This window comes from Hypomesus nipponensis, chromosome 14 (assembly GCF_054491055.1).
Source record: "Hypomesus nipponensis isolate SF chromosome 14, ASM5449105v1, whole genome shotgun sequence".
Lineage (NCBI taxonomy): Eukaryota > Metazoa > Chordata > Actinopteri > Osmeriformes > Osmeridae > Hypomesus > Hypomesus nipponensis.
The window spans coordinates 21,070,378-21,095,733 of NC_140374.1; the positions used below are offsets into that span (position 1 = coordinate 21,070,378).

At 47.0% G+C, this 25,356-nt stretch overlaps 3 protein-coding genes and 1 long non-coding RNA gene across 5 annotated transcripts; 2 read left to right on the forward strand and 2 right to left on the reverse strand.

Moving 5' to 3' along the window:
* The first annotated feature begins 860 nt into the window (after nucleotides 1-860).
* On the forward strand, nucleotides 861-11,160 carry LOC146259151 (uncharacterized). The gene is made up of 3 exons (XR_014729746.1): nucleotides 861-925; nucleotides 1,012-1,075; nucleotides 10,953-11,160. It is a non-coding gene; the product is annotated as an uncharacterized LOC146259151 (long non-coding RNA).
* On the reverse strand, nucleotides 4,102-12,866 carry LOC146259152 (disintegrin and metalloproteinase domain-containing protein 10-like). Its single transcript, XM_084672517.1, has 16 exons — nucleotides 12,694-12,866; nucleotides 11,260-11,410; nucleotides 10,020-10,138; nucleotides 9,439-9,597; nucleotides 8,860-8,960; nucleotides 8,463-8,609; nucleotides 8,279-8,371; nucleotides 7,792-7,975; nucleotides 7,465-7,628; nucleotides 7,152-7,335; nucleotides 6,876-7,026; nucleotides 6,569-6,752; nucleotides 5,838-5,946; nucleotides 5,465-5,685; nucleotides 5,141-5,267; nucleotides 4,102-4,982 (listed from the first exon to the last, which is right to left on the reverse strand). Exons 1-16 carry the CDS (start codon nucleotides 12,758-12,760, stop codon nucleotides 4,747-4,749), a joined length of 2,397 nt encoding a protein of 798 aa, XP_084528643.1. The 5' UTR covers nucleotides 12,761-12,866; the 3' UTR covers nucleotides 4,102-4,746.
* Nucleotides 12,867-13,352: 486 nt separating this feature from the next.
* Nucleotides 13,353-18,842, reverse strand: fan1 (FANCD2 and FANCI associated nuclease 1). 2 transcript variants are annotated; one of them, XM_084673228.1, is made up of 14 exons: nucleotides 17,644-18,842; nucleotides 17,275-17,436; nucleotides 17,017-17,157; nucleotides 16,726-16,927; nucleotides 16,382-16,615; nucleotides 16,071-16,202; nucleotides 15,860-15,968; nucleotides 15,644-15,763; nucleotides 15,362-15,526; nucleotides 14,932-15,085; nucleotides 14,609-14,712; nucleotides 14,330-14,524; nucleotides 13,988-14,116; nucleotides 13,353-13,859 (listed from the first exon to the last, which is right to left on the reverse strand). In XM_084673228.1, exons 1-14 carry the CDS (start codon nucleotides 18,404-18,406, stop codon nucleotides 13,722-13,724), a joined length of 2,748 nt encoding a protein of 915 aa, XP_084529354.1. In that variant the 5' UTR covers nucleotides 18,407-18,842; the 3' UTR covers nucleotides 13,353-13,721. The 2 variants fall into 2 exon arrangements, with proteins under 2 accessions (XP_084529354.1, XP_084529353.1); XM_084673227.1 differs by having other exon boundaries at nucleotides 17,275-18,842.
* Nucleotides 18,843-20,164: 1,322 nt separating this feature from the next.
* Nucleotides 20,165-25,295, forward strand: apba2a (amyloid beta (A4) precursor protein-binding, family A, member 2a). The gene is made up of 11 exons (XM_084671962.1): nucleotides 20,165-21,618; nucleotides 21,723-21,797; nucleotides 21,894-21,933; nucleotides 22,016-22,161; nucleotides 22,363-22,449; nucleotides 22,557-22,742; nucleotides 22,893-23,072; nucleotides 23,242-23,454; nucleotides 23,598-23,717; nucleotides 23,988-24,128; nucleotides 24,334-25,295. Exons 1-11 carry the CDS (start codon nucleotides 20,320-20,322, stop codon nucleotides 24,403-24,405), a joined length of 2,559 nt encoding a protein of 852 aa, XP_084528088.1. The 5' UTR covers nucleotides 20,165-20,319; the 3' UTR covers nucleotides 24,406-25,295.
* The last annotated feature ends 61 nt before the right edge of the window (nucleotides 25,296-25,356 follow it).

The following is a 25,356-nucleotide window of genomic DNA, read 5'->3' on the forward strand; positions in this document are numbered from 1 at the left end:
TGACGAGGCTTCTCCTTCCCTCAGACCAGCTGCTGACTGACGTGGGGCTGCATTACTGCGCGCTGGGTCAGTTTAGCCATGCGGAGGCCTGTTTTCTGGAAGCGCTGTCCGCCTGCAGCACACAGACAAATGAGGGCCTGCAGAGAGCCGTGCTGATGCAGAACCTGGGGGCTGTGAAGAATGCCCAGGGCCTCTTCTCCTGCTCTCTGTCTTATCACACTGAAGCAGTGCAGCTGTTCGGTACAGTCGAAAACACACGTACATTAATTATTCTATAAATTTACATTTAGTCATTTAGCAGACGCTCTTGTCCAGAGCGACTTACAGTAAGTACAGGGACATTCCCCCCGAGGCAAGTAGGGTGAAGTGCCTTGCCCAAGGACACAACATCATTTTGCACAGCGGGGAATTGATCCAGCAACCTTCTGATAACTAGACCGACTCCCTCACCGCTCAGCCATCTGATTCTTCTATAAATATACTGTTCATCCTGCTGTATATGTCCCGATGCTTCCTACATTTACAGTCACTACATCAGGCACACCCCGACTGGTAGTCATAGTGATTTTAACTTGCAGGTGCTTTGGATCAGTGGAAAGGGGAAGGGCAGAGCTTGGCCAACCTGGCCTACGCCTACAGCCAGATGAGACTCTACCAGCCAGCGGGGGTCTGCTACCAAACAGCTCTGGAGTCTCTCAGGAGAGCAGGTAAGCTCACGGTGATCTATGACGTTCGGTTCGTCCTCATGAAGCACTTCTCGTCCTCGTTTGGTTGTTTCCTGGCATGCTTTTATCTTCCCGCAGGAGATCTTCGGGGTCAGTGTCTAACGTGCGAAGGGCTTGCTGCCACCCTGGTCTGTCTGGGGGCAACCAAACAGGCCGTCTCCACCTACCAACACACGCTGGCTCTGTTGAGAGCTTCAGAGGTAGGCTTTGTTTACCGACTTAGAAGTGCACTGGACGGCGGGCACTCTTGTGACACAGTTTTCCATCTTTGTTGATGTTGTCACAGGCTGTGTTGGATGTCATCAGGACAAGGATTGTGAGAAAAATGACAACACTATCGATTGTAGTCGGTACGTAAAATCTCATGTGCTTTCAATTCACTGGATCACGGTTTTTGTTGATGATCCAGCAGTTGCTTGTCACACCCACCAGATTTACAATCGATATGATCACGTGCCAGATATGATTGAGGATCAATGCTCTTTGAGCCGAAACACACGAGAGCATTGATTCTTCTTGTGTTTTCAGTAGCAGGCAGATGGGGCAACAGGGTCTATCAAATCAAAATGTATGTGTACAGCCCTTTTTACAAGCCATGTCACAAAGGGCTTCACATATGCCCATAGAACTGCCCCTCAACCAACCTAAACCTTCAAGGAAGACAAGGGAAAACTCCCAGAAAAACTCACTAGAGGAGAAATAAAAGAAACCTTGGAGCAATTCAGTGAGGGATCCCCTCCCGCAGGGACAGTTGAGGAGAGAGAGGAGCTGAACACAGGCTAAACATAGTCACACAACAGGGAAGTATCAATGGGTGTTGAAACACAAAAATCCAGTGTTCAACTTGGATTATCATGGCTTTATGGCTGGTGTCAGATGCACACAGCGCTCTCTGGTGGCAAGCCGTGGTATTGCATAGTGGTATTGCATAGTGGTAATACCCATCTCTACCACCTCTGGTACCGGTGTATTGAGTACCTACCTATGCAGTAAGGTTTCTCCTAGACTAAACACAGACAGCAGTAGGAGTATTTCCAAAAGGTCCCCTGTCCTATTGGTAAGAGTTCACAGTACAGAATATTTAACTACAGTATGTCTTCAGTAGAACACAAAAATAAAAACAGTAGGCAATTGTCCAGTTTATTTTGAACGAATCTTTTAATTAATGCATTTCAAGTACTCCAAAAATTACATCTCTTCGCACAATACAATTTGAAACCGTTTTTTTTTTTTTTTTTGTAAAAATGTTCAAAGTGAACAAAAGATTTTGATACTGTATAAAACACAGTGAACATTAAAATCAGACAGTAGTATTACTTTTTAATTGTGTTCTTTCGGCCTACATCACCTACAACATTTCAACTCAATTTGGACATTTCAGTGCACGTTTATCTAAAAACTTTACCGGTACTACAAAATTAAAATGAAAGTAAATTTACAGGCATTATTCTTCTGTTCGTCTACCCAAACCATGCCACAGGATAACAGAAGACAAAAATTAGAATGAGACATTAAGTCCATTACACTGAATTGTTTTTACCACTGGTGATGGTGGAGAAAAAAATATCTGTAACAAACCCCTTTTCAACTAGCACATATAGGAACATAAATAACTTAGAAGAGAGGGAAGTTTTGTCACATGAACATCTCGGAACATTTTTTTATCTGGAATTAGAATACAAAAAAGAACAGACGTATCAAAAAGTCTTCATCTTCAAATAAAACTCCAATTCTCCAAGTACTGTACAAGTTCACAATGATATAATCTGGGCTAGTATTAGTGGGCTAGCCTATAAGATGATTTTAAAACCGCTTCTACTCCTTCATACGGTAAAACCCCCAAATGAGTTTAGCAACCCCTAATCTCAATAATTCCTCAACAATGGGAAACAAATGAGTTGATGTGAGACAGACGTACTCTAGAGTCTCCTACAGACCTGTGCATGCTTGGCCAAAGAGAGGTGATGGGATAGCAAACTAGCTTGGAAGCCGTTAGCATTGCCCCCACTTTTTCGTGTTAAGAGGGCAGGAGGAAAACCCGCGAGCTCATATCAAGCGCACCATGGCAGTCCCCATCTCCTCCAAACCTGAGGCTTAATCTGTCCCAACTAGTGCATGGCTTCTCAAAACCTACTGGCCCTTTTCCAACCACTGTGACACTAAAGCAGAGGTCTTCAACCCTGGTCCTCAGGGACCCCCTGTCCTGCACGTTTTAGATGTTTCCCTGCTCCAACACACCTGATTCAAATGAATGGTCGTTAACAGGCTTCTGCATATGTAGATAACGACCCATTCATTTGAATCAGGTGTGTTGGAGCAGGGAAACATCTAAAACGTGCAGGACAGGGGGTCCCTGAGGACCAGGGTTGAAGACCTCTGCACTAAAGGATGCGATGCGGCTGTTCTTTACAGATCTCTGGCCAAGAGACATTTATGACAAGGTCATGCACACACGCTCATCAGCCCTGATGGGCTTCTGGCGTTGTAATACAAACACCTGCAGAAACATTGGGCAGGAGATCTGTTTGAGAAAATAGAAGAATAATGATCATGCCATACAGCTATTAGCCCCTGACACACAGCTGTTATGGGCTTCAATATGCCACTGATTCCAATCTCAATCTTTTGTCACCATTGTCACCGTTTTAAGACTAGATACAACGAGCTGTTATAGCAAGGTGATAGTGACCACAGAGCTTTGTTCGCTGTCGTTACATGGAATTAATGTGTCGGCATGGAATTAATGTGTCTGCATACTGACAATCATCTTCAGAGCACACTTTTGATGTGAAAAAGTAAGAGCATGGAGTAATTTTTTTTCATTTCTTTTTTTTTTGTTTTACATCCATATTGGAACTATTTAGCAACTTCACACTTTCCACACTCACGTAAACCTAGCACTGTGACATTAATACACTCTCTGACCTATTGTAAGCCCTAAGTCTGCCTTCATTTGCCTGCATTTATGAACTACACAGGCAGAATTCTTATCTTAAGTTAGTGGTTATTCATTCTTCAGCAACAATAAAAGTGTGTAAAACCTAGTGAGGTTCCCTCCTGTTCCTTGACTATCCTTATATGTTACATGGTGTGATCAGTACGAGATGTTAGCAACAAAACAAAAGCAGATGAAAATTTGGATCTTGAACGTCCCTCCAGGTCAAAAGTGGGATATGGTGACCTTGACGTTTAGCATCCATGTCCAGTAACCTAACGTGATGTTGAGACAGCCTCCTGATCCAACTGCAGTAGGGGGAAGTCCAACCACCATCAGATCCCCCAAACTCCAGCATTCAAGAGTTCATCTTCGCAGATACCTTCATTTGTGTGTTTAGAGTCCTGAGAGTACTAACCGAAACCAGTAAAGAATCATACATTTACAGTAGAAGAAATAGTTTGTATTCACTTATGATACACTTAAATCTGTACAGTCACATGCAGAGGATGGTCTGCATGAGAGACAAGAGCTTGTGTCTTTTGACGTTTTGAAAAGGTGGAAAATCCCAAAAGTGCTGAAGATCTCTACCGAGTGCCTCTCGGCTTCCAGGCTGGGATGGCAGTAGACAAACCCCAGAAGGTTCACCAACAGCCGCAGGTGTGTCACTTGAGAGGACTTAGCAATTGGAAAGGAGAAAACAAAAACCAAAATCATCACAGAAAGTACTAAAGCTACGCATGATTCCTTTACTCCTTGGCACTCCTTTAAAAACAAACCAATAAAAACAATATAAGGGGGGGGGGGGGGGAGGAGGAGAGAGAGAGAAATGCCAGACGGCCGCGTTGGAAATGGCCCGGGGGGGGTCCTAGTCTGCATCCCAGGCAGGATGGGCGATCTCACCCCAGCTTACGGCGGGGCCGCTCTGTCGCTTCTCTATATCTCGCCGTCTGTTTGTTGGGCTGTTTGGTGGATGAAGGGTGTGAGGATGATGGGGTGACTGGTTTAGGCTATTCTTTGGATGGAGTGACTGTTTTATCCCACTGTAGGCACAAGGAGGAGGAGCCAAGGCACGGCCTGCTGGTCTCAGCGTCGCATCTGGCCCATCTGATAGTTCTCCCTGGGCTGCCGGCCGTGCCTCTGGGGCTGGGGCTGAGGCTGCCTCTGGGGCTGGGGTTGCCTCTGGGGCTGAGGCTGCCTCTGGGGCTGAGGCTGCCTCTGGGGCTGCCTCTGCCCGGCGTGCTGGTGGGAGTGGGGGTGCTGGGACTGGTGCTGCACCTGGGAGCTGGCTTGCTGCTGGGCGCGCCGCCTCTTCAGGGTGCCTGGTGGGGGGGGGAGAAGGGGGTGACTGGGTGTTAGTTCAGCACTTCAGAACAAAACAACTTCCAGGTCTCAACCATGTGGTTGGCGTTCCCCGGTGGTTTTGTTGGTTAAGTGTTTCTTGTTGGCCGGCTGGCTGGCTGGCCGGCTGGCTGCTCACCTGGTAGTGGTTTGGGCGGGGGCAGCTTGGGGTTGCTGCTGGGAGTGTGCACGCTGCAGATCTTTATGAAGCCGGCCATCAGCATGATCAGAGCGATGCCCATCAGCAGGACCGCCCACCAGTGTGCCTGCATGGAGATCAGAGAAACAGGCAGTTCATACAGGGACATCATCCTGGCATGGGGAGGGGGGTGATGACGCTGTGAGACACGTGGGTTGAGGGTTTAGGTTGGTTGAGGGGCAGTTCTATGGGCGTATGTGAAGCCCTCTGTGACATGCTTGCGTGTAAAAAGGGCTATACAAATACATTTGATTTGACACGTACCACTATCCACTCAGCGATGTTCTCGTAGAGTTCGGGGTTGAAGATGGCCTTCTTGAGCCTGGCCAGGGGCCCGTCTGCGTCCACCAGGCGGCACTTCATGAACACGTCGCAGTAGCCCTTGAAGTCGTTGCAGGGGGACCCAGCGGGCAGCGTGGTCACCTTCTTATTGAAGAAGCGTGCCAGCTTCTCAGAGCCCGTGCTGCTGCAGGTGTTGGGGTTCACTGCAAGGGGAAGGAAGTGAACATTAGCTCATGCCTTAACGGCCAGAACATTAAGAGCTTCACCTTAACACCCAACCTAATAACGCCTCGTGATGGATTGTGTGTGTGTGGATATGAGAAGATGTGCAAGGCGAGCAGAGGAGGAGTCTCACTCTTCTCCATGCAGCAAACGTGGCACAGCTCTGTCTCGTCCTTGCCCTCCTGGCTGGCGCAGGTGCACACCTCCAGCCCGTACTTCTCACAGATGGAGCCGGAGCAGCCCTGGGGAGGAGGAGGAGCAGGGAGAGGGGGAGCAGGGAGAGGAGGAGCAGGGAGAGGAGGAGCAGGGAGAGGAGGAGCAGGGAGAGGAGGAGCAGGGAGAGGAGGAGCAGGGAGAGGGGGAGCAGGGAGAGGGGGAGCAGGGAGAGGGGGAGCAGGGAGAGGGGGAGCAGGGAGAGGAGGAGCAGGGAGAGGAGGAGCAGGGAGAGGAGGAGCAGGGAGAGGGGGAGCAGGGAGAGGGGGAGCAGGGAGAGGGGGAGCAGGGAGAGGGGGAGCAGGGAGAGGGGGAACAGGGAGAGGGGGAGCAGGGAGAGGAGGAGCAGGGAGAGGATGAGCAGGGAGAGGAGGAGCAGGGAGAGGGGGAGCAGGGAGAGGGGGAGCAGGGAGAGGGGGAGCAGGGAGAGGGGGAACAGGGAGAGGGGGAACAGGGAGAGGGGGAGCAGGGAGAGGAGGAGCAGGGAGAGGAGGAGCAGGGACAGGGGGAGCAGGGACAGGGGGAGCAGGGAGAGGGGGAGCAGGGAGAAAGGTTAATCGGCGTCCTCACAAGAGGGCTCCAAGGGAAGGGAGGGAGGGATGCACAGGACAGTGGCACGCCCCCCCCATCTCGGGCAGGAAGCCCACTCACCCCGTTGAGGCAGACTTGGGTCTCCCCGTGGCAGGCGGTGAAGTTGGCCTTGGGCTCGGAGGTGGGGCACTGGGCCGTGCCTCCGTTGCACATGCCCTGGTGGGCACACTCCGACTCCTCTCTGCACTTGTCGTTGCGGCCCTTGTAAGTGCACTCGTGAGTACAGCAGGGGCCTTGGCTGGGACTGAGGGAGCACAGGAGAGTTCAGTCGCCTGTGCTACATGTCGCTTCCAGGCAGTTGATTTGTGTGAGAAACACTGGAGGGGAAACGAAACGAAAGCGACTGCCTGTTGGCCATTTGAATTACCTGCAGACTTTGTTTGGCTTTCGCTTGCACTTCTTGTTGTCGGGCTGGTTGGCGTCATAGCAACACTGGTCCCTGCACTGGTCGCTGTAGCCGCAGTCGCACTCCTCTCCAGGCTCCACCAGGCCGTTACCACAGATGGGCTGGCCAGACTCTGTGTGGCCGTGCACGTGTGCGTGTTTACACAAAGAAAAAAAACACACAGAAATGCCTCTCCTTTCTGTGGACAGAGATCTGCCCCAGAGGCGTGGCCTCACATTCACAACAAACACAACGTACCGACGAAGCAGTTGCCCCTCTTCTTCTCCAGCACCTGGCTGATGTTGCGCACGCTGCAGATGGAGAACTTGTTGTTGTTGAGCTTGTCTCCCGAAGTGGCCCGGGCGTACATGATGTAGTTCCCCTTCTCTTTCTTGTCTTGGCTCTTGGACTCGCCCGGAGTGCACTCTGACCCAGAGTCATGCTGAGGACAGGGGGGGGGGGAAAGCCATCTTGGTTCAGGATTTAACAGGGGATTAAAATGAGTCACACTAGCGCCACTAAGCCTCACTTGCGCTGAGTGGGGAGGAACGCGTTATCCTTCTAAACTCACCGGTGAGCCAAAGTTGTGTCCGACTTCGTGAGCGAAGGTAATGTGAGAAACTTTGGGTGGGACGTGCGAGGCATAGTTCTGCACCGTGATGATGCCGGTGTTCAGAGACTTCTTCTTACCATCCGAGTATAACTTGCTCTTCTCACAGATGCCCCCTGAGCTGCCTGTGAACACAAGCCAAACCTGTCAGCAGAGAGTTCCCCAAATATGGAATCGTCATGCACATGGGAAGCTAAAACCTAACCAGGTCATGGCTTCACTACCTGACTGACTACATCTGCGGCTGTAACCCTGACGATGTTGACTAGAGGGTGATGGAGGCGTTACCTGCAGGGGCCCCCACCCAGGCCAGGCCCAGCACGCCGTCGTCAAAGTCCCTGTCAGTGAAGACGTAGGCCAGGCAGTAGTCGTCGTGGTTCTGCTCCGAGTTCAGCTCCAGAAACTTCTCCACACCAATGTTGGCGAAGCGGAAGGGGTTGGACCTGTCTCTCTCATCACTGGTCATGTTGATCTGTACAGCGAGAGCAAGACAGAGAGAGAGACAGAGAGAGAGACAGAGAGAGAGACAGAGAGAGAGACAGAGAGAGAGACAGAGAGAGACAGAGAGCAAGACAGAGAGCAAGACAGAGAGCAAGACAGAGAGCAAGACAGAGAGAGAGACAGAGAGAGAGACAGAGAGAGAGACAGAGAGAGAGAGAGAGAGACACACACACAGCTTAAGGAAAGTAACAATGCCAGCATAATAAATGAGTAGCATTTCACCCACAGTGGGTCAGGTTTGCGTTCATAACGACTGAATGAATCTCGAGCTCACCCTGATTCTTTTCACCATGAAGCTGATGTTGCGAATGCCCATAAAGTCTGTGCCCTGGTAGATAGCATCGATGGCCTTAACGTGACTGGAGATCTGGAGCAGGGAGATAAAAGCACTCGTTACTCACACTGAAATGGAACTGCACCCCCTTGGTCCCAGTGAAAGCTGGCGTGTCCTGCGCTACCTGTGCTATGACAGCCTCTCTGGTCTTGTAGAACTTGAAGAAGAGGTGGTCTGTCTGGATGAAGAGCTGGCAGGTGTTCTTCTCCACCTGGGCCATCCTCTTCTTCCTCAGCAGAACAGGGTCAGAGGGTGCGTCCTCGCTCTGCTCCTGGAGCAGGGCGGGCGAAGGAGAAACAGATATGGGTGGTTAAATAAATCATATGCAGCATTTTCAGGCCAGAGGTGGCTGAATAAAACATGTGCCGTATTTTTAGGTCATCAAATATACCTAAACCAACGTTTTGATACCAAAGAATCTGCATGCAACCATTAGGGAAATATAAGCAGATAACAGTTATGATCTGTGTTGATCTATGACTAGCAGACAGTAAAGTTGTGGCTGTGTGGAATGGATTTACCAAAGCTGGTTCCTCTACACCAGAGCTCTGGTACTTCTTCATCTTCTCAAATACAGAGTGGTCAGCGCAACCTCCTTCTGGCCCGTACTTGTGTGGATAGTCTGAGGGAATAGGACAGCCCATTGTTTACATTAACCCAGACCATTTGAAGCACCCCTCTATTTTCTCTAAAGAAATGCACTTAAGAGCTCCTCTAACGGTCGAGATAATGCTTCTCTTGCCAACGTTGCTGGCCATTTGCCTTTCTCTAATGCTCTCAAAGAGCAAATAATACGTTCATCACACATTTTCTCTACATACTCATGAGCAGGCAGTGCTACAGGCAGAAGATAATTAGTCGTCCCTACGGACCATGTAAGACCTTGTTCGCCGTTGTCACTGTGGCTAGTATGTACAGTGTGGTACACTGCAGACAGGTCACTTAATTAAGCTGTAGTGGCCCAGCAGTAGTGGCCCAGCTGTAGTGGCCCAGGAAATATGGCTAATTGGTGCCTTGGGGAACACAAGATAGTCAGCTTCTGTATCATCAGGATCTAGAATAAAAGTTTGGGAGTGTGTGTGTGTGAGGAAGGGACTCACTGATGTCGTCTTCGTGGTAGATGACCGAATGGAAGGGTACATCTTTGTCCTTCAGGTATCTTTCAGCCGGCTCCACGTAGAACGTCCCCTGGTAGGTCTGGATGAAGCCCTCAAACTTGCCCTCCACGATGGAGCCGTGGCTCAGGGTACCCTTCTCCCCTGTGGAGAGAGACCCAGACTCAGGAGAGCCAGACTCAGGAGAGCCAGACTCAAGAGAGCCAGACTCAAGAGAGCCAGACTCAAGAGAGCCAGACTCAAGAGAGCCAGACTCAAGAGAGCCAGACTCAAGAGAGCCAGACTCAAGAGAGCCAGACTCAAGAGAGCCAGACTCAAGAGAGCCAGACTCAAGAGAGCCAGACTCAAGAGAGCCAGACTCAAGAGAGCCAGACTCAAGAGAGCCAGACTCAAGAGAGCCAGACACTGAAGGCAGCATCAGAGACTTCTCTCCAGCTTTTTCAATTGGTTTGACCATAAACATCAGTGAGGTGGTTTCCTCTATCATTCCTGGTTCCCAAAGTTCAAGAAAACTTTATTTGCCCCCAGAACTATGAAAAACAGAGACAGGAAGGTGTTAAACGTACCATATATTTCTCCTGTGTAGATGTGGGAGGTATCATACGTGGTCTCTTCCCCTCCCATATCCACTTTCAGGTCCGGGACAAACAGGGTGGTGTCCCTCTTCATTCTCAGATTAAAGTGTCTGAGAACCGAGGAAACAGATTCAGCGCACGGGAAACAGATGCACAAGTGTGTCCAGGACAGAACAAAAGAAAGTCACTGAACAACAGGCCTAACCCTCCAGGGGGGGGGGGTCTGCTTATCCATTCTCTACGAAAACATTAGACAAGAAAAAGGAAGAGGATAAGTGTCATCCTGAATCCTAGTCTGATTTCATTGTTTTGGGTACTTTCTTTTGAGGACAGACACCCAAGATGAGGGTCAGGAACGTGTTACTCTGATTATGTGCCCCCAGGCTGGGGGTCTGAACTTGGCAAGGCTGAGAAGGGTTGGTGACATTATTCAGACGTTATGCAGAGGGGTGTGGGGGGGCAAATGAAAAGGAAAACTGAAATAAATGCAAGGCCACTGGCTCAGCAAAAAAGATAAAAGAAAAGACATAGTGCTTATGCTCCAGTAGAAGTTACTAACATTTTCTTATGCGAGTAGCACATAGAAAAATAATTTGGTGTTTTTCAACAGCGGTGTTTCTTTTTTACTGCAGACCACAGAAACAAACAAGTGACAAATTAAGTAATACTTATATATTCTATAAAAGTAGAAGGCTGCTGGCTATATATAATAAAATATAAAAAGGCAGAGATTTATCTAAAAGAATAAGATATAATCTGGAATAGCACAGAAACAGACATTGTCCATATGGCAGAGCATTAGCGCTGTTTCATGCTAAGCCAGGAGGGCTGCAAGCTTCGGGGAGTCCTACTTTTCTGAGAAGCAGACACCTTGCTTCTATTTGTTTGTTTGCTCAGCCCTTATTCCTCCCCTTCCCCATCAAGCTGCATCTGAGCCTCAAAGCACTGGGCCAGGCCACTGGCAGGAAGAGCCCTGGTCCTTGCCAAACTCCAGATGGTCTCCACTGGGTCTCTCAGCTTAGACCGAACACCACTCTCTGACACAGCTACAGCTCTTTTTAAAGGTACAGGATATTAAATAATGATGTGCTTCTAAAAGCATCCATGGGGTGACATGCAGTTTCTGTGACTGAGAAGATCATTCTGTATATAAAAACCCGATGCACTTGGATGTTTTGAAACAATGTAACCATGCTTTACTTTTCAATTTCTACAAAGAAAACCGACAAACCTTCCATGGGCATGGAAGTCCAGACGAAGGAACTTGTCTTCGTGGGAGAGCGCTCTCTTGGCTCTCTGATGTTTGCTGTGAAGCAGGTCTGTGTCATAAGACAGACCTTCATAGTGGCGGATGTATTTATTCAGGGGGTTCCCATAATAACCTGGACATAAGATAGTGGAGTTTTAGCAAGTTCCATAAACATATTGTTGCCTACACAACACATTCCGACCCAGATCAAAGTAATCAACATAATTTTGCTAATATGCAAATTGTATTAGTATTATAATGTATACTATTATTACTAAAATATTAAATAGGCCTGCTATTCCCATATAGGCCGACTTTATCTGTACTTGAAAACATTAAAGTATCAAAGATGTGATAATTTAAGCATGGAAGCGTTTTTGATTGTTTTGAATGTCCCCGAAACCAATTGTCTAATGCTTTTCCTTCAAATTCCTCTTTATATATAAGCTTGTCCAAATTGTTGGGATTGTTAATTCTTCAACCTCATGCCTAGTATAAAGCTAGATCAAAAACTTATTATTACAAGAAGATAACATCAACAATTATATTGAATGGCATGGAAGATGGATACATCAGCATCAGAAATATTAAATGATCCAACTACCACAAGACATCATTTGAGCGTTTAGGTGATCAGGGGTTGCATATTTGTTAAAATAATATAGCAATGCCTGTTAATTAGTCATGACTACATCATAATGGGAATTAGGAAGTGTACTAGTAGGAATCCTTAGGGCTTCTGTTGAAAAGAAAAAAAGCATTGCATGGCTACGAAAACACAATAAGGTTTAGCTACGCTTGCTAAGAAGAATCCGGTCATTGTTTCTGTACTGGTGCTTTTGACTAGGCAGCTAGTTAGCTTCCAATACAATAGACAATCAGATGGCATAATGAAGAACGTAACGCCTACTTGCTTTGCTATCTAATGAAACTGTGGCTGAATGACAACATGGAATTTTGCAAAAAAATAAGACATTTCAAAAACAACGTTTAGATCAGTATTGCGTGTTTGCATTAATAACTAAGCAAGCTATCAAACTTAGCTAACGCGATACCCCCAGACTCGGTAGTAAATAACTGTTAGCTAGCTAGCTAGTCAGTTAGCCTAGATTATATGTTAGCTAGCCGTGTCGGGTGGTAGTACCACAGTCAAACCGACAATAGTCAATATAGGTACTTGTAAATTGAAAATGGGCAGATTTAACTAATTAACTGGAAACTATTAAATAAATGTTATTGTGTGGCGGTGTGGTTGCAAGAAATCAAATTGAAGGATGCAATCTTTTTCAAAACAACCAGGCCATGGCTAGTCCGCTGTTTTTGCCTAGCCACTGGCTCGCGATATATTTTTTCTCCAGTCCAATTCCTTCGTGTATGTCGCTTTTTCGATTAATCAATTGAAATATGGCAACTCACCTTGTGCACAGTTTATTACATAAATAATGAAAATTAATTCCAAGAGAAGCATTTCCGTCAAACCCATTGTTAGAGCATTGATAGTGTTATCACTTTATTGTCCTACTTAGCTAGGCGCAGCCGCCCTGTGTTTTTGCAGCTTCCTCTCATCACCTCCCCTTCTTCTCAACGCCCTGACGTCAGACGCAGTCGGGATCTTAATGACATCCCTTCCCCCACATAACACACTGTAGGTATTTTACTACACGTACCAGTATACTCTATGACAGGTGTTTCCAACCCCGGGCCTGCCCGGGAGGATTACCTTCCTGTAGGGTTTTTCTCCAACCCACCCCAGCAACTGGATGATCAACTGGATCATTACAGGAGAGATGGAAAAAGTACACGCATCCTTCACTCAAGTAGAAGAACAGATACTCATGTTCAAAGACATGTTTTTAAAGTTGAAGTGCTGACTACTCTTTTTTGCACTTTTGCACTGAAGTTCAAGCAAGGCCGTAATCATAATATATCCTCCCCAATATTCAAACTGGTCAAAATGTTCCCCCCAATATATTGATATCAAAATATAAATGTGCTACGCTACAACGGGCAAAAATATTTGACCTTCTGAAACGTAAAAAAACAAAAATCAAAAAAATGTTTTCAACCCGTTTGACTTTTTTTCGATTTTTATTTTCATTTGCTACTTCTCAAAACCTTTTTAGAAACGTTTTTTTTCAACAATGTTCAACCTTGAGAATATATATATATTTTTTAAACTACTTAGACATCCCTGAAAGGTTCTGAAGAGCAATACAGCAGTTTATGGCTCACACACACACACATGTTGATGTACATCCAACCAAGCGGTGTAATAAAGCATTCATTTTAACATATGATACAACAACAAATCTCATAGAGATGTAAAACCGTCCTGTTCACCAGACCAGCCACATTATCAGCTGTGTCAGTTCAATGGGGTTCTCAGTCATAATTAGCAGCCTAAAAAAGCTACTTCAGTCATCCCAGTCAGATGCAGCTGTGTGTCACTCCAGACGGGCGCCCCTTGCTCCTGTGGCGATCACGTGGCAGACCTCCACGTCTGCACCCAGGCTCTGCAGCTCATCCAGCCAGATCTGCTGCTTCTGGGACAGCCTATCGCTGGGCCCCTTCACCTCCACCAGCTGTAACACAGAGAGCCCTCTCCAGTAAACAGTGTACAACAGACATTATTAACTTTGCACTGGTTGATTATAAGTTGGGGGATATAACTATCACCACAGGGTTAAACACAATGTAATCGTGAGCTCACCTTGTAGCTGTTGTTCGAGGTGTTCCACACCACCAGGTCAGGCAGACCAGCGCGGCAGTGCCGGTAATCCTTTGCCATCCGAGCGATTATCCCTCCCAGGAGGGCTCCTCCCATACAAGACACAAGACTCTGCCCAGATATAGGTCATTTAGAATTTGTTAAATCAGAACGTCTTCAAAAGCGCTATGCTGTGTCACTTACCTACCAAAATGTTACTAAATGACTGACACTATCATTACCATGTCATTGACAAGACATGACAGGGTAGTCGTAAATCCCTGTAACTACCTTGAGTACATAGCAACCCTTTACGTAATCATTCAAGAGGCTTGTTGTCGTTACCTGAGCTTGCTCCAGAGAGGAGAAGCGCTCCCAGCTGACCAGGGAACACTGCCGTCCTTCCTGTGAGGTCCAGGTGTCAAACAGCAGGTTGTGGAGCGTATCTACAGACGCCTCGCGGAGCATCTGAACACGCGTCTCTACGGCCTCCCTCCGATTCTCATAGAAGCGGTCAGTGAAAAGGTCCAATGGACAGGTCTGTCACACAAGAAGGTTTAGACACATTTCTGAACGGATATCTAGCTGGAGATGGCTATTAGTGTTGGACGTGTTTGTACCTACTTGGTAGGGGTTTCGGAAAACATCTGGAATGTCATCCATGAAAATGATGTCCCACATCAAGAGACCAAATAGAGTTGAGATTGTCGATCCCTCTCCATGAATGCCTACACAGAACAAAAACGAAAATGAATCACTACACTGACTATAAAAAAGAAGATTATTACAGATGGCTTATTTTATTTTGGTTGTACATTTTCTCTCTTGTTCATTATGTTTAAACTGTATGCACCTGCCCACTTTAGTAAATGGTTTGTGACCACTTACTTGGTGATTAAACACAATTCAGATTCTGATGCATTGTTATACAAAGGTGAACAACTTGCCTTGGTCAAAGCCGTTCCGTCTGTAGTGTGCCAGTGCCAGCTCTTCCACAGAGCACATGACAGTAGCGTGTCCCCCTTCCTCCTCAGCTGGCAGGAGAAACACTGATTTCCCCGTTCCTCCCTCATGAGGGAACAGCTGGCCTCGGATGGTCACCTAGAGGCAAAACGAAAACAATACAACTTGTGGAGTCAGGTGGCTGAGCGGTTAGGGAATTGGGTTAGTAATCTGAAGGTTGCTGGTTCAATTCCCAGCCGTGCAAAATGAATTGTCCTTGGGCAAGGCACTTCACCCTACTTGCCTCAGGGTAATGTTCCCTGTACTTACTGTAAGTCGCTCTGGATGCTAAATGACTAAATGTAAATGTTTTAGAGCGGTGTCTTTTTTTTTCTCAAGGAAGTTTAAAGCGCAGAACATCTCGGCGGGACTTACGTGAGTGACATCTTTGACATGGATGGTTGGCAGGTCTTGGAGTTCAAGGCGGTACTTCTTGAAGCTAGGAGACTCCTTCATTCTGGAGGCTCTTTGGTGGAGGGACAGTTGATGACCGGTGCGCACCAGAGGGTCTGACAGGCCCTCTCTGATCGCAGCAATGGCCTGTAAAACAGACATTGGCGTTGCAAAAGTCTAATTAAGGGCTGATATGCCGGGGGAGGGAGTCTGGACAACCAGCTAGGAATGCTTTTGTAGAGGTTAAAAAAGATTGCCACAAACCTGCTTAGGCTGTTTTAGGTGCTGCTGCAGGTTGAGCGCTAACCTGTCCCACCATCGCCCCCTGCTGTCAGGACAGTATACAGACTGGCCCAATAAGGAGCGCAGCTCCTCCACCGCTTCCTAACACAAGCATGACACACTCCAACCGTCAACAGAAACAACTACAAAAACATAATCCAGTGACTTTTCGGACATGTTTACGTGAAGCACAATCACCTCATAGCGTCGTAGCCTCTGTAGAATCTCCACGCCTCGAGACAGCACGCGACTGTACGCCCATCCTGTGGTGAAGCAGCGCAGGAACACTGGCAGGTTCTCCTCATGACTGCTCATACAGAAACAACTCAGGAGTCAACAAGCAGCCCTCTGACGTGGGACTCTGTGAAAGCTCATAAGCACCTCTGGGTAAATATGAGTCGTGTGGTACCTGAGGTCATGTGTCATTCTCAGCTGCTGCCAGGCGGCTCGGGCTGAGGTGTAAAGTGGCAGGGCGTCGTCCCAGTGGCCTGCCTGCATGGCTGTGACCACCTCCTGCAGGGTGCGCATGACCGCCTCGTACCTGACATGATGGATGGCAACGTCTGAACACTCCAAGGCACATTTGCAATAACGCAGGAAACGAAACGTGCCCCAACGTAAAGATAAGTGAGGAGAAAAAAAAAAAACAGGACTGAAAATGACAAGATCACATTACTGTCCGTGTTGGTCATCATGACCAATTCTTCCTCTGAATCTGACCTGATGAGGTCTTCTCTGTCCCGGAACAGCTTGGTGCGGCGAAGCACGGTGTAGTCAGGGAAGGCCAGGCGGCCAGAGTTAACCAGGAGGATGGTGTAGAGCTGGCCCTGACCTCCCGCAGCCATGTCCTCCTCCTCCATGGAGTCAGTCAGAGAGAACAGGAGGAGAACCCGAGAGAAGACAGCTCGAGGTCCTCGGTATAAACGAACGCAGGAACCGGCCAGTTGCTTGGCCCTGTGGGATCAAATGAAGACAGAGGTGAGCAGAACATAAGTCGATCATGTAGGGACACCATGATAAATAAATCACCAGAATCAGATGTTAACTCATTTTGATGTATTCACTTTTTAAGAATGATGGCCCCGGTGTTATTCTGACCAGGAGCCAGAGCAAAGAGAGACTTCTGTCTGCTCAGACGAAGAAGCCCGTCCACTAGCTGCTGTTTCGGAGTCCCAGACCCTCCCAGGCGGAAGGTCTTAGCCAGGTTCCGGAGCTCTGGGACGGGCAGCAGGTCCAGAACCTTCCCCAGCTCCTGGAGGTCATTTTCTGTCATACAGAAAGAAGGATTTAAGTATAGATTTTAAGTGAGGGGAGTGACTTTCCAAAGTGGACAACCTCGAGTGACAGCCTCCCACCTGTCTGTAGGAAGCTGCCATCAACCAGCTCTTGAACAACAGGACTCAGGTCAGCGCTAATTTCAGCATAACCTAGCTTGTTCACTTGGAGCCATTTCAGCTTCCTCTGGAACAGTCTCACGTACAATTTCTGTCCAGGCACTAGAGGAGAAAAAGGTACAACATAATAAAACATATATAGCTAGGTAACAAGAATAGCCAATTAGAGAAAACAAACAGCTATAACATACACAACAAACAGGTGACATTTCAACTCACCCGAGAGCCTTTCAAACATGTGTATGACAGACAGGTCATCCTGATTGAACAGCTCCCTGTCATCCTCATTCTCCAGTACGGCCTCAAGCACAGTCCGAAAGTTACGGAGGTAGTATGATAACCGCAGTGGGTCTGAGGTGTCCGCTTCCTCAGCTTCTTTCCCTGCACCGGGTTCAGTCAGATCATCACCGTCCAGAACTGCAGAGCTTCCAACGAGAGCCTGTTCTGTTACGCTCTTTAATGAAGAGTCATAAGACACATCTGAAGTCGGCTCTGATCTGTGTCGGCTGCAGTCAGAAGCCCCTGTTGTGTGTTTGCTAGACTCAGCCTCAACTGGTGCACTGTTCTCAACATATTTGACTTTCTTACTGAGTGCCGAGGTCCTCTGTTCTGAACCGCTGTCGCCAGATCTCTCTCCTTTCTTCCTCTTTGTTAGTCTGGAAGAAGCCAGAGAAACCACTGGAGGAAGATGATCCCCATGTTTCTCTGATGGACTCTCTACTTCAACAGAACTGGTTGATTCAGAGGCTAATATAATTGTTTTGTTGTCACCTGTAACTCCATGGTTCTCCTTCTGTGAGTTGCTCAGCTCCCCAAAGTCTTCCTCCTCCTCCTCTGAAGAAGAAAGCTCTATCACATTCGGTGTCCGAGACCCATCCGGAGATTTGAGGCCTTTACTGGATAACTTGGAAGACAAGCTGCCCAGACTGATAGTCCTGACCACACGCTTTCTTCTCACTTCTTGAGATATCTGCTTTTTAAAATAGGGGCTCGTCTTGGGCTCGTGCTTAGCTTCCTTGGAAAGGCATGTGACGTCCTGGTCTGGGGTCTTGGGGCTATTTCGAGGAGGTGACAATGGCAGCTTAGACACAGCAGTACTACTGAATGAAGCCGCCTCGTCATTGTTATCCCTTTGAAAGTTCTTGCATTGCGAATCAATGTGCTCATTTATCTTAAACCTAAGGACCATCTGGCCACACAGCGGACAGGGCAGTTTAGATGGTGGGGTATTGTTGAAGAAGGAGGTGATGGGACTCGTTCCGGTCCCCCCATTTTTTAAGATTCCTTTTTTCTTTGAGGCAGATAGACTTCGCTGATGTTTAGTTTTGTTTGGGTTGAGTCTCTCAGCCATAGTGGCTCAAGCTAGTGCGCTGTCCCTCAGGTTTGACTAGAAAACCACTTGCATAGGCTTTCCATTGCACCGAGAGGCCCCGGCTATTGTCTGCAGCTGATCTCTGCAGCCGAGGTTGACATGATTCAAAAGTAGTCACAGTAGCTATTATTAAGATTCGCTTGATGCTAGCTAGCGGCTAAATCAGAGTAACTGTCGCGCGCCTATTAAGCTAGCTAGCTAATCAAAGCATAGCGGTTACTAGTTTGATCCTGTACATTACCTTGGCATATGGTATCATATTTTGACACTGTGAACTTTACAGTTCATAACAGCAAACTGTAAAATGTGTCGTCTTGAACAATGCATTTGATTAGCAATTACATTCTTATGCTTGTCCGCCACTTTTCAATATTCTGCGCTCAGAAGGCCGAAGCAATCGATCAAAATCCGACCGGCTAGAATAATAGATCTCTGACGGATCGATTTCCATCGGTTCTGGTTCTGATTACTATAGATTACAGACACTGAAGTTTCGTTCTCATTAATGATATTCGAAATATTATACATTAAATCCTAATCATTATTATTGTTATTCAGTGAAAATAAGCTACTGAATTGTCTTTTTAGTCTACGTTTTTGCAAATCCATTCATTTTTTAATGTTACATTTTCATGTAAAAAAAATCTACCACATTCTGGTTTGAATTTATGCGGAGCTTCTCATCTAGGCGACAAATGTTATATTAATCAAGTATGATTACTCTGTGCTATAACTAGCGTGTCATCACTTCATTATTGTAAATATTAATTTATACTTGACAATTGTATTTAATTCAGAAAGACTGCTTTCTCATTGTATGTGCCAAGACCAAGGTACGACATAATCTTACGATGCTGTCCAGGGAAGAGAGAAGAATAGCGATGTGCCTTTCTTACACACGTTCCAGGGCTGTGAGTATTTTCTTCAAAAACCACCAGATTCCGGGGCAATCTCTGTGATCGGAGATAAACCAGCGTTTAAACTAAGCCATACCTTTACTCTACCAATCGATGTTGGTAAGTATCCTATAATTATTTGATGTTCAAGGATAGACAATTTGCTGTGTTGGCAGATCAATCTTTCAATTTGTTTAGCTCACATCCAATGATGAGCTCTGGGGAACTGCATCTCAGACTGCATCTCAGACCCAAGCCACAACATTCACCATCACCAAGACCCTTAGCATGGTGCAGTCTCGATGAGATATCATTAAAATGAAGGTCGTTGAATTTTTATGTTTTCCGTGTATCTGGTAAAATCGTAAACCTGGACCTCGGTAAGAAAAATGTGATGAAATGATGTGGATGATGGATGAATATGTCACTATGCGATAAGGTTCGAGACAAGAAAAAACGGTTATCTTCAGGTTATAAAGAATGTAAAATCGTGCACACATGTGTGTGGGTTAGGGACAGTTATCTTATATCTATAGTAACACCCCCTGCAGTTGCGGCAAAAGTTTGGCGTAATGAATTATCATCTGATTATGTGAAAGGTTTTGGGAAAATCCGTCGTGAATATGCATTCGAAATAGAAGTATATCTAAGTCAAAGATTTTAGCACAACGCCCTGTGTGTACATAAGATAGTCAAGCTAATTTGACAGTTCAGTACCTTGGACAGTACTGTTTTAGTGCGCATTATAGCGGGTGGGGGATGGGGTTTAACGGAGGCGTGCTCAGGTGTTGTTGGGTAGAAATAGTTTGGCTAGATCATCTATTTGCAAGTGCACGTTCTCTTTCAAAATATTTGGCGTTGTTGTGTTGTTTTTCATCACAGATCATTTTATTCACATGCATGTCTACTGTATAATTCTTTAATTGTAAAAAATGTCCATTGTGTCTTTGATCTACTGTAGGACCAAGAATAGAGGGAGGATTACCAGAGCCAACCATGGCTTATGGAAAGAGACCAGGGACTATTACCAAAATACTGGGCGCCAGTTCTCCATCCTGCCCAGGTCCTGGCCCTGGATTCACAGCGTATCCAGGTGAGGAAACACAGGATTTGAGGAGAGAATCCCCTCCACCTCGCCCCCGCAGAAGCACAGAGTTGTATCACAACAACCAGCCAACCCCCCCTGACCTGGCTCGTGTCCGTCCACTGACCTGTGACCTGAGTACCGAGGGCCTGGACGATGAGGACACTTGTTCTGAGTACGACAACGTGGGTTCAGACGTGGAGCAGCACTCTGATGAAGTGCTGCAAAGTGCCGTAAATGGAAAGGGCGTGGACGTGACGTACTACACCCACTTCCGCTCCGAGGAGGGCCCGTATGTGGAGACCGTGGTGGACGGCACTGACGAAGGCTGCAGCGTCGTTGGTCGTCGTTCGCCAAGGGAACATTGCAACTCAGATATACATGAGGAACCACCGCAGGACAAAGAACATCCTCACTCCGACCGGCAGTTTAGTCCCTGTCCTGCCCCCGTGCCAAGAGGAAAAGAGAACCAGGATGAGCCGAGCCAGAAGCAGGAATATTTCCCTGATGAACCCGAGCAGGAAGAGCAGGATGGGGCCGGACACACAGACGACGATACGGAGGTTCAGACCTCCGTCGCTCAGCAGGAGAATAAGGGAGAGAGGATGAGAAAGAGAGAAGGAGAGGATAGGGCTAGGGAGCCTAATGAGGTCTACTCTACAAGGAACTGTGTTATCCCAGAGAGCAGTAAGAAGTCAGCTAGTGAGTCGTCTCTCAGAAGCACTAAAGAGAAGGCGAGGCACAGCAAGGGAAGGAGCAAACTGGAAACAGGCGAGGATGTTGAGCTTACAGTGCCCGGGGCGAAGGGGTGTCCTAACAGTCCCACTCACCCAGAGGCCCAGAAGAACGGCAGACCAGCAGCCATCAGGCCAAAACCTAGATCCAACATCACTAAGCCACAGCCTCCCCCACAGCAGCATCCTAACAAGACCCAGATCCAGGCACACCCCAAGCCACACCCCAAACCCCAGCCACAGCCACACCCCAAACCCCAGCCCCAGCCCAAAGCCCAGACCAAGTCCCAAAACAAGACCAAGACCCCTGCCCCACAGACCCACCAACCTCAACAGAGAAGAGGGGGTCCCACCAGACCCACCCCAGAGAAGAGCCAGCCCAAAGCTTCCAGCCCACCTCAAACGCTGCCCCATATCACCGAGCTACAGAGAGTGCCGTCTGAAGACAGGGAGGTGTGGGCAGAAACACAAAAACAAGTAAGTGTTGCAAACGGGACAGGGTTTGCTTTGATATATCTGCCCTGCATGTCTGATCATCTGACCGTATGGTCCCTGCTCACTCTGTTACAAATGTATGTCAGAGTGTCGCAGAGCAGCCAAGGATGCCTCCCAGCGCCCAGCCTAAACCACCAGAGGACAGCATCGACCAGGTGAAGGTGAATGCTGAGGTCATTAGAATACAGCTAACTAATAGTTTATGTCAATTATCCACATGTGAACGAATATCAAACGTTTTGTTTTTGTCTTTTCAGCAAACGCAAGAAAAGGCTTCTTTTCCAAGCTTTGTGGACGGTAAATATATTTCTCATGTGGTTTATGGATTCTGTATGCTGTTTGGCCGATGAACAATTTGATCAAGCTGGTTGTTTCACAGTCCCAGGTCCCTGTGAACCAGAGGACCTGATTGATGGGATCATCTTTGCTGCTAACTACCTTGGCTGCACTCAGGTGCTGTCAGACAAAAACCCCTCCAAAGCCATCCGCATGGCGCAGGCCCAGGAGGCTGTCAGCCGTGTGAAGGTACAGCACCTGGTCCCAGGGATTCACATACCAAATCCAGTTCTAAATGCAAGTGTGGGCTAAAAACGCTGAATGTGCAATCATTTGTCAAAACACAGCAATGCCGCATCATGTTTAATTGATTGCAGCCGCTGTTTTAGAGTACACTGTAAAGCCACATGGTGGAGCTCTAACATTTTGGGGGTTTTTACCTGTCCACAGTGTCAAGAGGAGGATTCACAGATGGTGACTGAAGTGGACCTGTTCATCTCCACCAAGGCTGTCAAAGTGTTAAATGCAGACACACAGGTCTGTAATGGTCAGCCCTGCATCATAAAATCTAAAAGGTATTCCAAAAGGGCAAATATTTACATCAAGAACGATGGGATCAATACAATGTATTTTTATTCACGCAGGAAACGATGATGGACAGTGCCCTTCGTATAATCTCCTATATTGCGGATATTGGGAACATTGTGGTTCTGATGGCAAGGAGACGCATGTCTCAGGCCACCTCGCAAGACTGCACCGAGGACTCTCTGTCTCCTGCTGAGGGACAGAGGCAGTACAGGATGATCTGCTACGTCTTTGAATCGGAGGACGTAAGAATTCAAACCCTCTCTCATACGGCCTGGTGCCATATCCACATAGAACATGTCACCATGACCTGAACGGTTTCTCTCATGACTGCATTGTTCACTGGAGCAAAAAGGTGAAGTAGTTCTTCCCAACCAACCCTTCCCTTCCCGCAGGCACAACTCATTGCCCAGTCCATCGGTCAGGCTTTCAGTGTGGCGTACAGAGAATTTCTCAGAGCCAATGGAATCAACCCCAAGGACCTGAGCCAGAAACAATACAGTGACATCATCAATTCCCAAGAAATGTACAATGATGACCTGATACATTTCTCAAACTCTGACAACTGTAAAGAGGTATGCTAGGTTTTTTTTTTATTGCAGATACAAATTATAACGATGATGCATTTGTACGGAAACAATAACCAGAGCCTCGAGCCATCTGTGACCATCTGTAAGCACCCTTATGCTCATCCCTTTAATGTAAACACCTTTAAGATGTCCTCTCTCTCCCTTCATCTGGAAGCTGCACGTGGACAAGCAGAAGGGGGAGAGCCTGGGGGTGGTGATTGTTGAGTCTGGCTGGGGCTCCATCCTGCCCACCGTGATCCTGGCCAACATGCAGAACAGTGGCCCCGCTGCCCGCTCTGGGAAGCTCAGCATCGGAGACCAGATCATGTCCATCAACGACACCAGCCTGGTGGGGCTTCCCCTGGCTACCTGCCAGGGCATCATCAAGGTACAGAGGGAGCGGTCAAGCACTGTCAGCATGTCAGTAAGCCATCTGACCTTTTCGTCCCTGCTCCCTGTTGTGACTGGTATAGGTTAATGGGTTTTTACCAGACAAGTCTCAGGGTCACCGATTCCATACTCTTGTTTCAGGGCTTGAAAAGTCACTTGCAGGTGAAGCTGAGCATCGTGAGTTGCCCCCCGGTTACGACCGTCCTCATCAAGAGACCGGACCTCAAGTTCCAGCTGGGCTTTAGTGTTCAGAACGGCATTGTAAGTGGGGTTTGCTTTACTCTGCTCCGTAAAGGACAGTCCCTCAGAAGGGGGTGTTTAAATTTACATTTAGTCATTTAGCAGACGCTCTTATCCAGAGCGACTTACAGTAAGTACAGGGACATTCCCCCGAAGCAAGTAGGGTGAAGTGTCTCGCCCAAGGACACAACGTCATTTGGCACGGCTGGGAATCAAACTGGCAACCTTCAGATCACTAGCCCGATTCCCTAACCGCTCAGCCACCTGACTCCCTATTGTTTGACTGTGTAGATTTGCAGCTTGATGCGAGGTGGCATTGCAGAGCGAGGGGGGGTGCGTGTCGGCCACAGGATTATTGAAATCAACGGCCAGAGCGTGGTTGCCATGGCGCATGAGAAGATTGTCCAGACCTTGTCTGTTTCAGTGGGTGAGGTGAGCAAACAAGTTCGATTGTAATTGTAATGCCTAATCTACATCCAAAATACACACAGTCAATTTAATTGTTTCTCATATCTTATCTGGGCCCTTACAGTGACTCTGTGATACGTTTATTCATTTTTTAGAATCTATTAAGTCTAGGTAAGATTTTCAACCAAAAGAGCTCACACTTGTTCTCCTGTCTCTCTCTCCACGTCAGATTAACATGAAGACAATGCCTGCTGTGATGTTCAGACTGCTAACAGGGCAGGAGACTCCTGTCTACATATAGAGTCTACATGGAGCCTTAAACGCCTTCTGCATGTCCACTATGACCCGAGTGACACAGTGTTCACTCTAGTGTCGTTTTACTATCCTGGAAGGAATCTCTTCAAGTTTGATCTTGAACTACTGGTAAATTGTCACAGTGGATTGATGATGTGTAAATAAGCTTCTGATAGTGTGTGTGGATGCAGATGCTCTGGAAGAATGTGAAGTGAATATAAGACCATGGTTATTTTCTTATGAAAAGAGATAAAGTAATACATTTTATTTTTGATTTTGTCCTTATTTTTTATAATATACAATGTTATACAATGTTGTTTAATTACATATAGTTGAATTTACTGGCATGTGAACTATATCATTAGCATTGGGTGGGCCAGTCAGTAATGGCAGATAAGTATTGGGTTTTCAAAGAAGGTATTGTGCTTAGCTGGATGAGGAAACAGTTGGAAACCTAAATTATGAGGCAAACTAGGGTGTTAACATTTTGGCAATACTAAAGGCCAAAGATTATGACTATTGCAACATGTATTCTAAGATAAACATTTTGGTGATTGCCTTCTACAGGTAAGAACAATTTAACAATTGTACATTTGTTGTATGAATGTATTACCCCCATACTAAGACAGCATTGTCATGGCTGAACCCTTATAAAAGCATACAATTTCCTGTTTTAACAAAGTACCCATATGACATGCAGCACTTAAAATAAAGGGATCAAGTTTGATATGTGCATGTATTGGAGGACAACAAGACTTTCTGTAATTTGCACATTTATTGATACAATGGACTGGGAAATAGACAAATTGATATGACAGCACACTGTTTCTTGGACATAATCCTGGATTGCTGGTTGCGTACTGCCTTGTCCTTGAACACAACACAGTATAAATCCTTCACATTTGTATATGTTACATTATTGCGACATGCCAAGGACATGGTATTAAAAATAAAACAA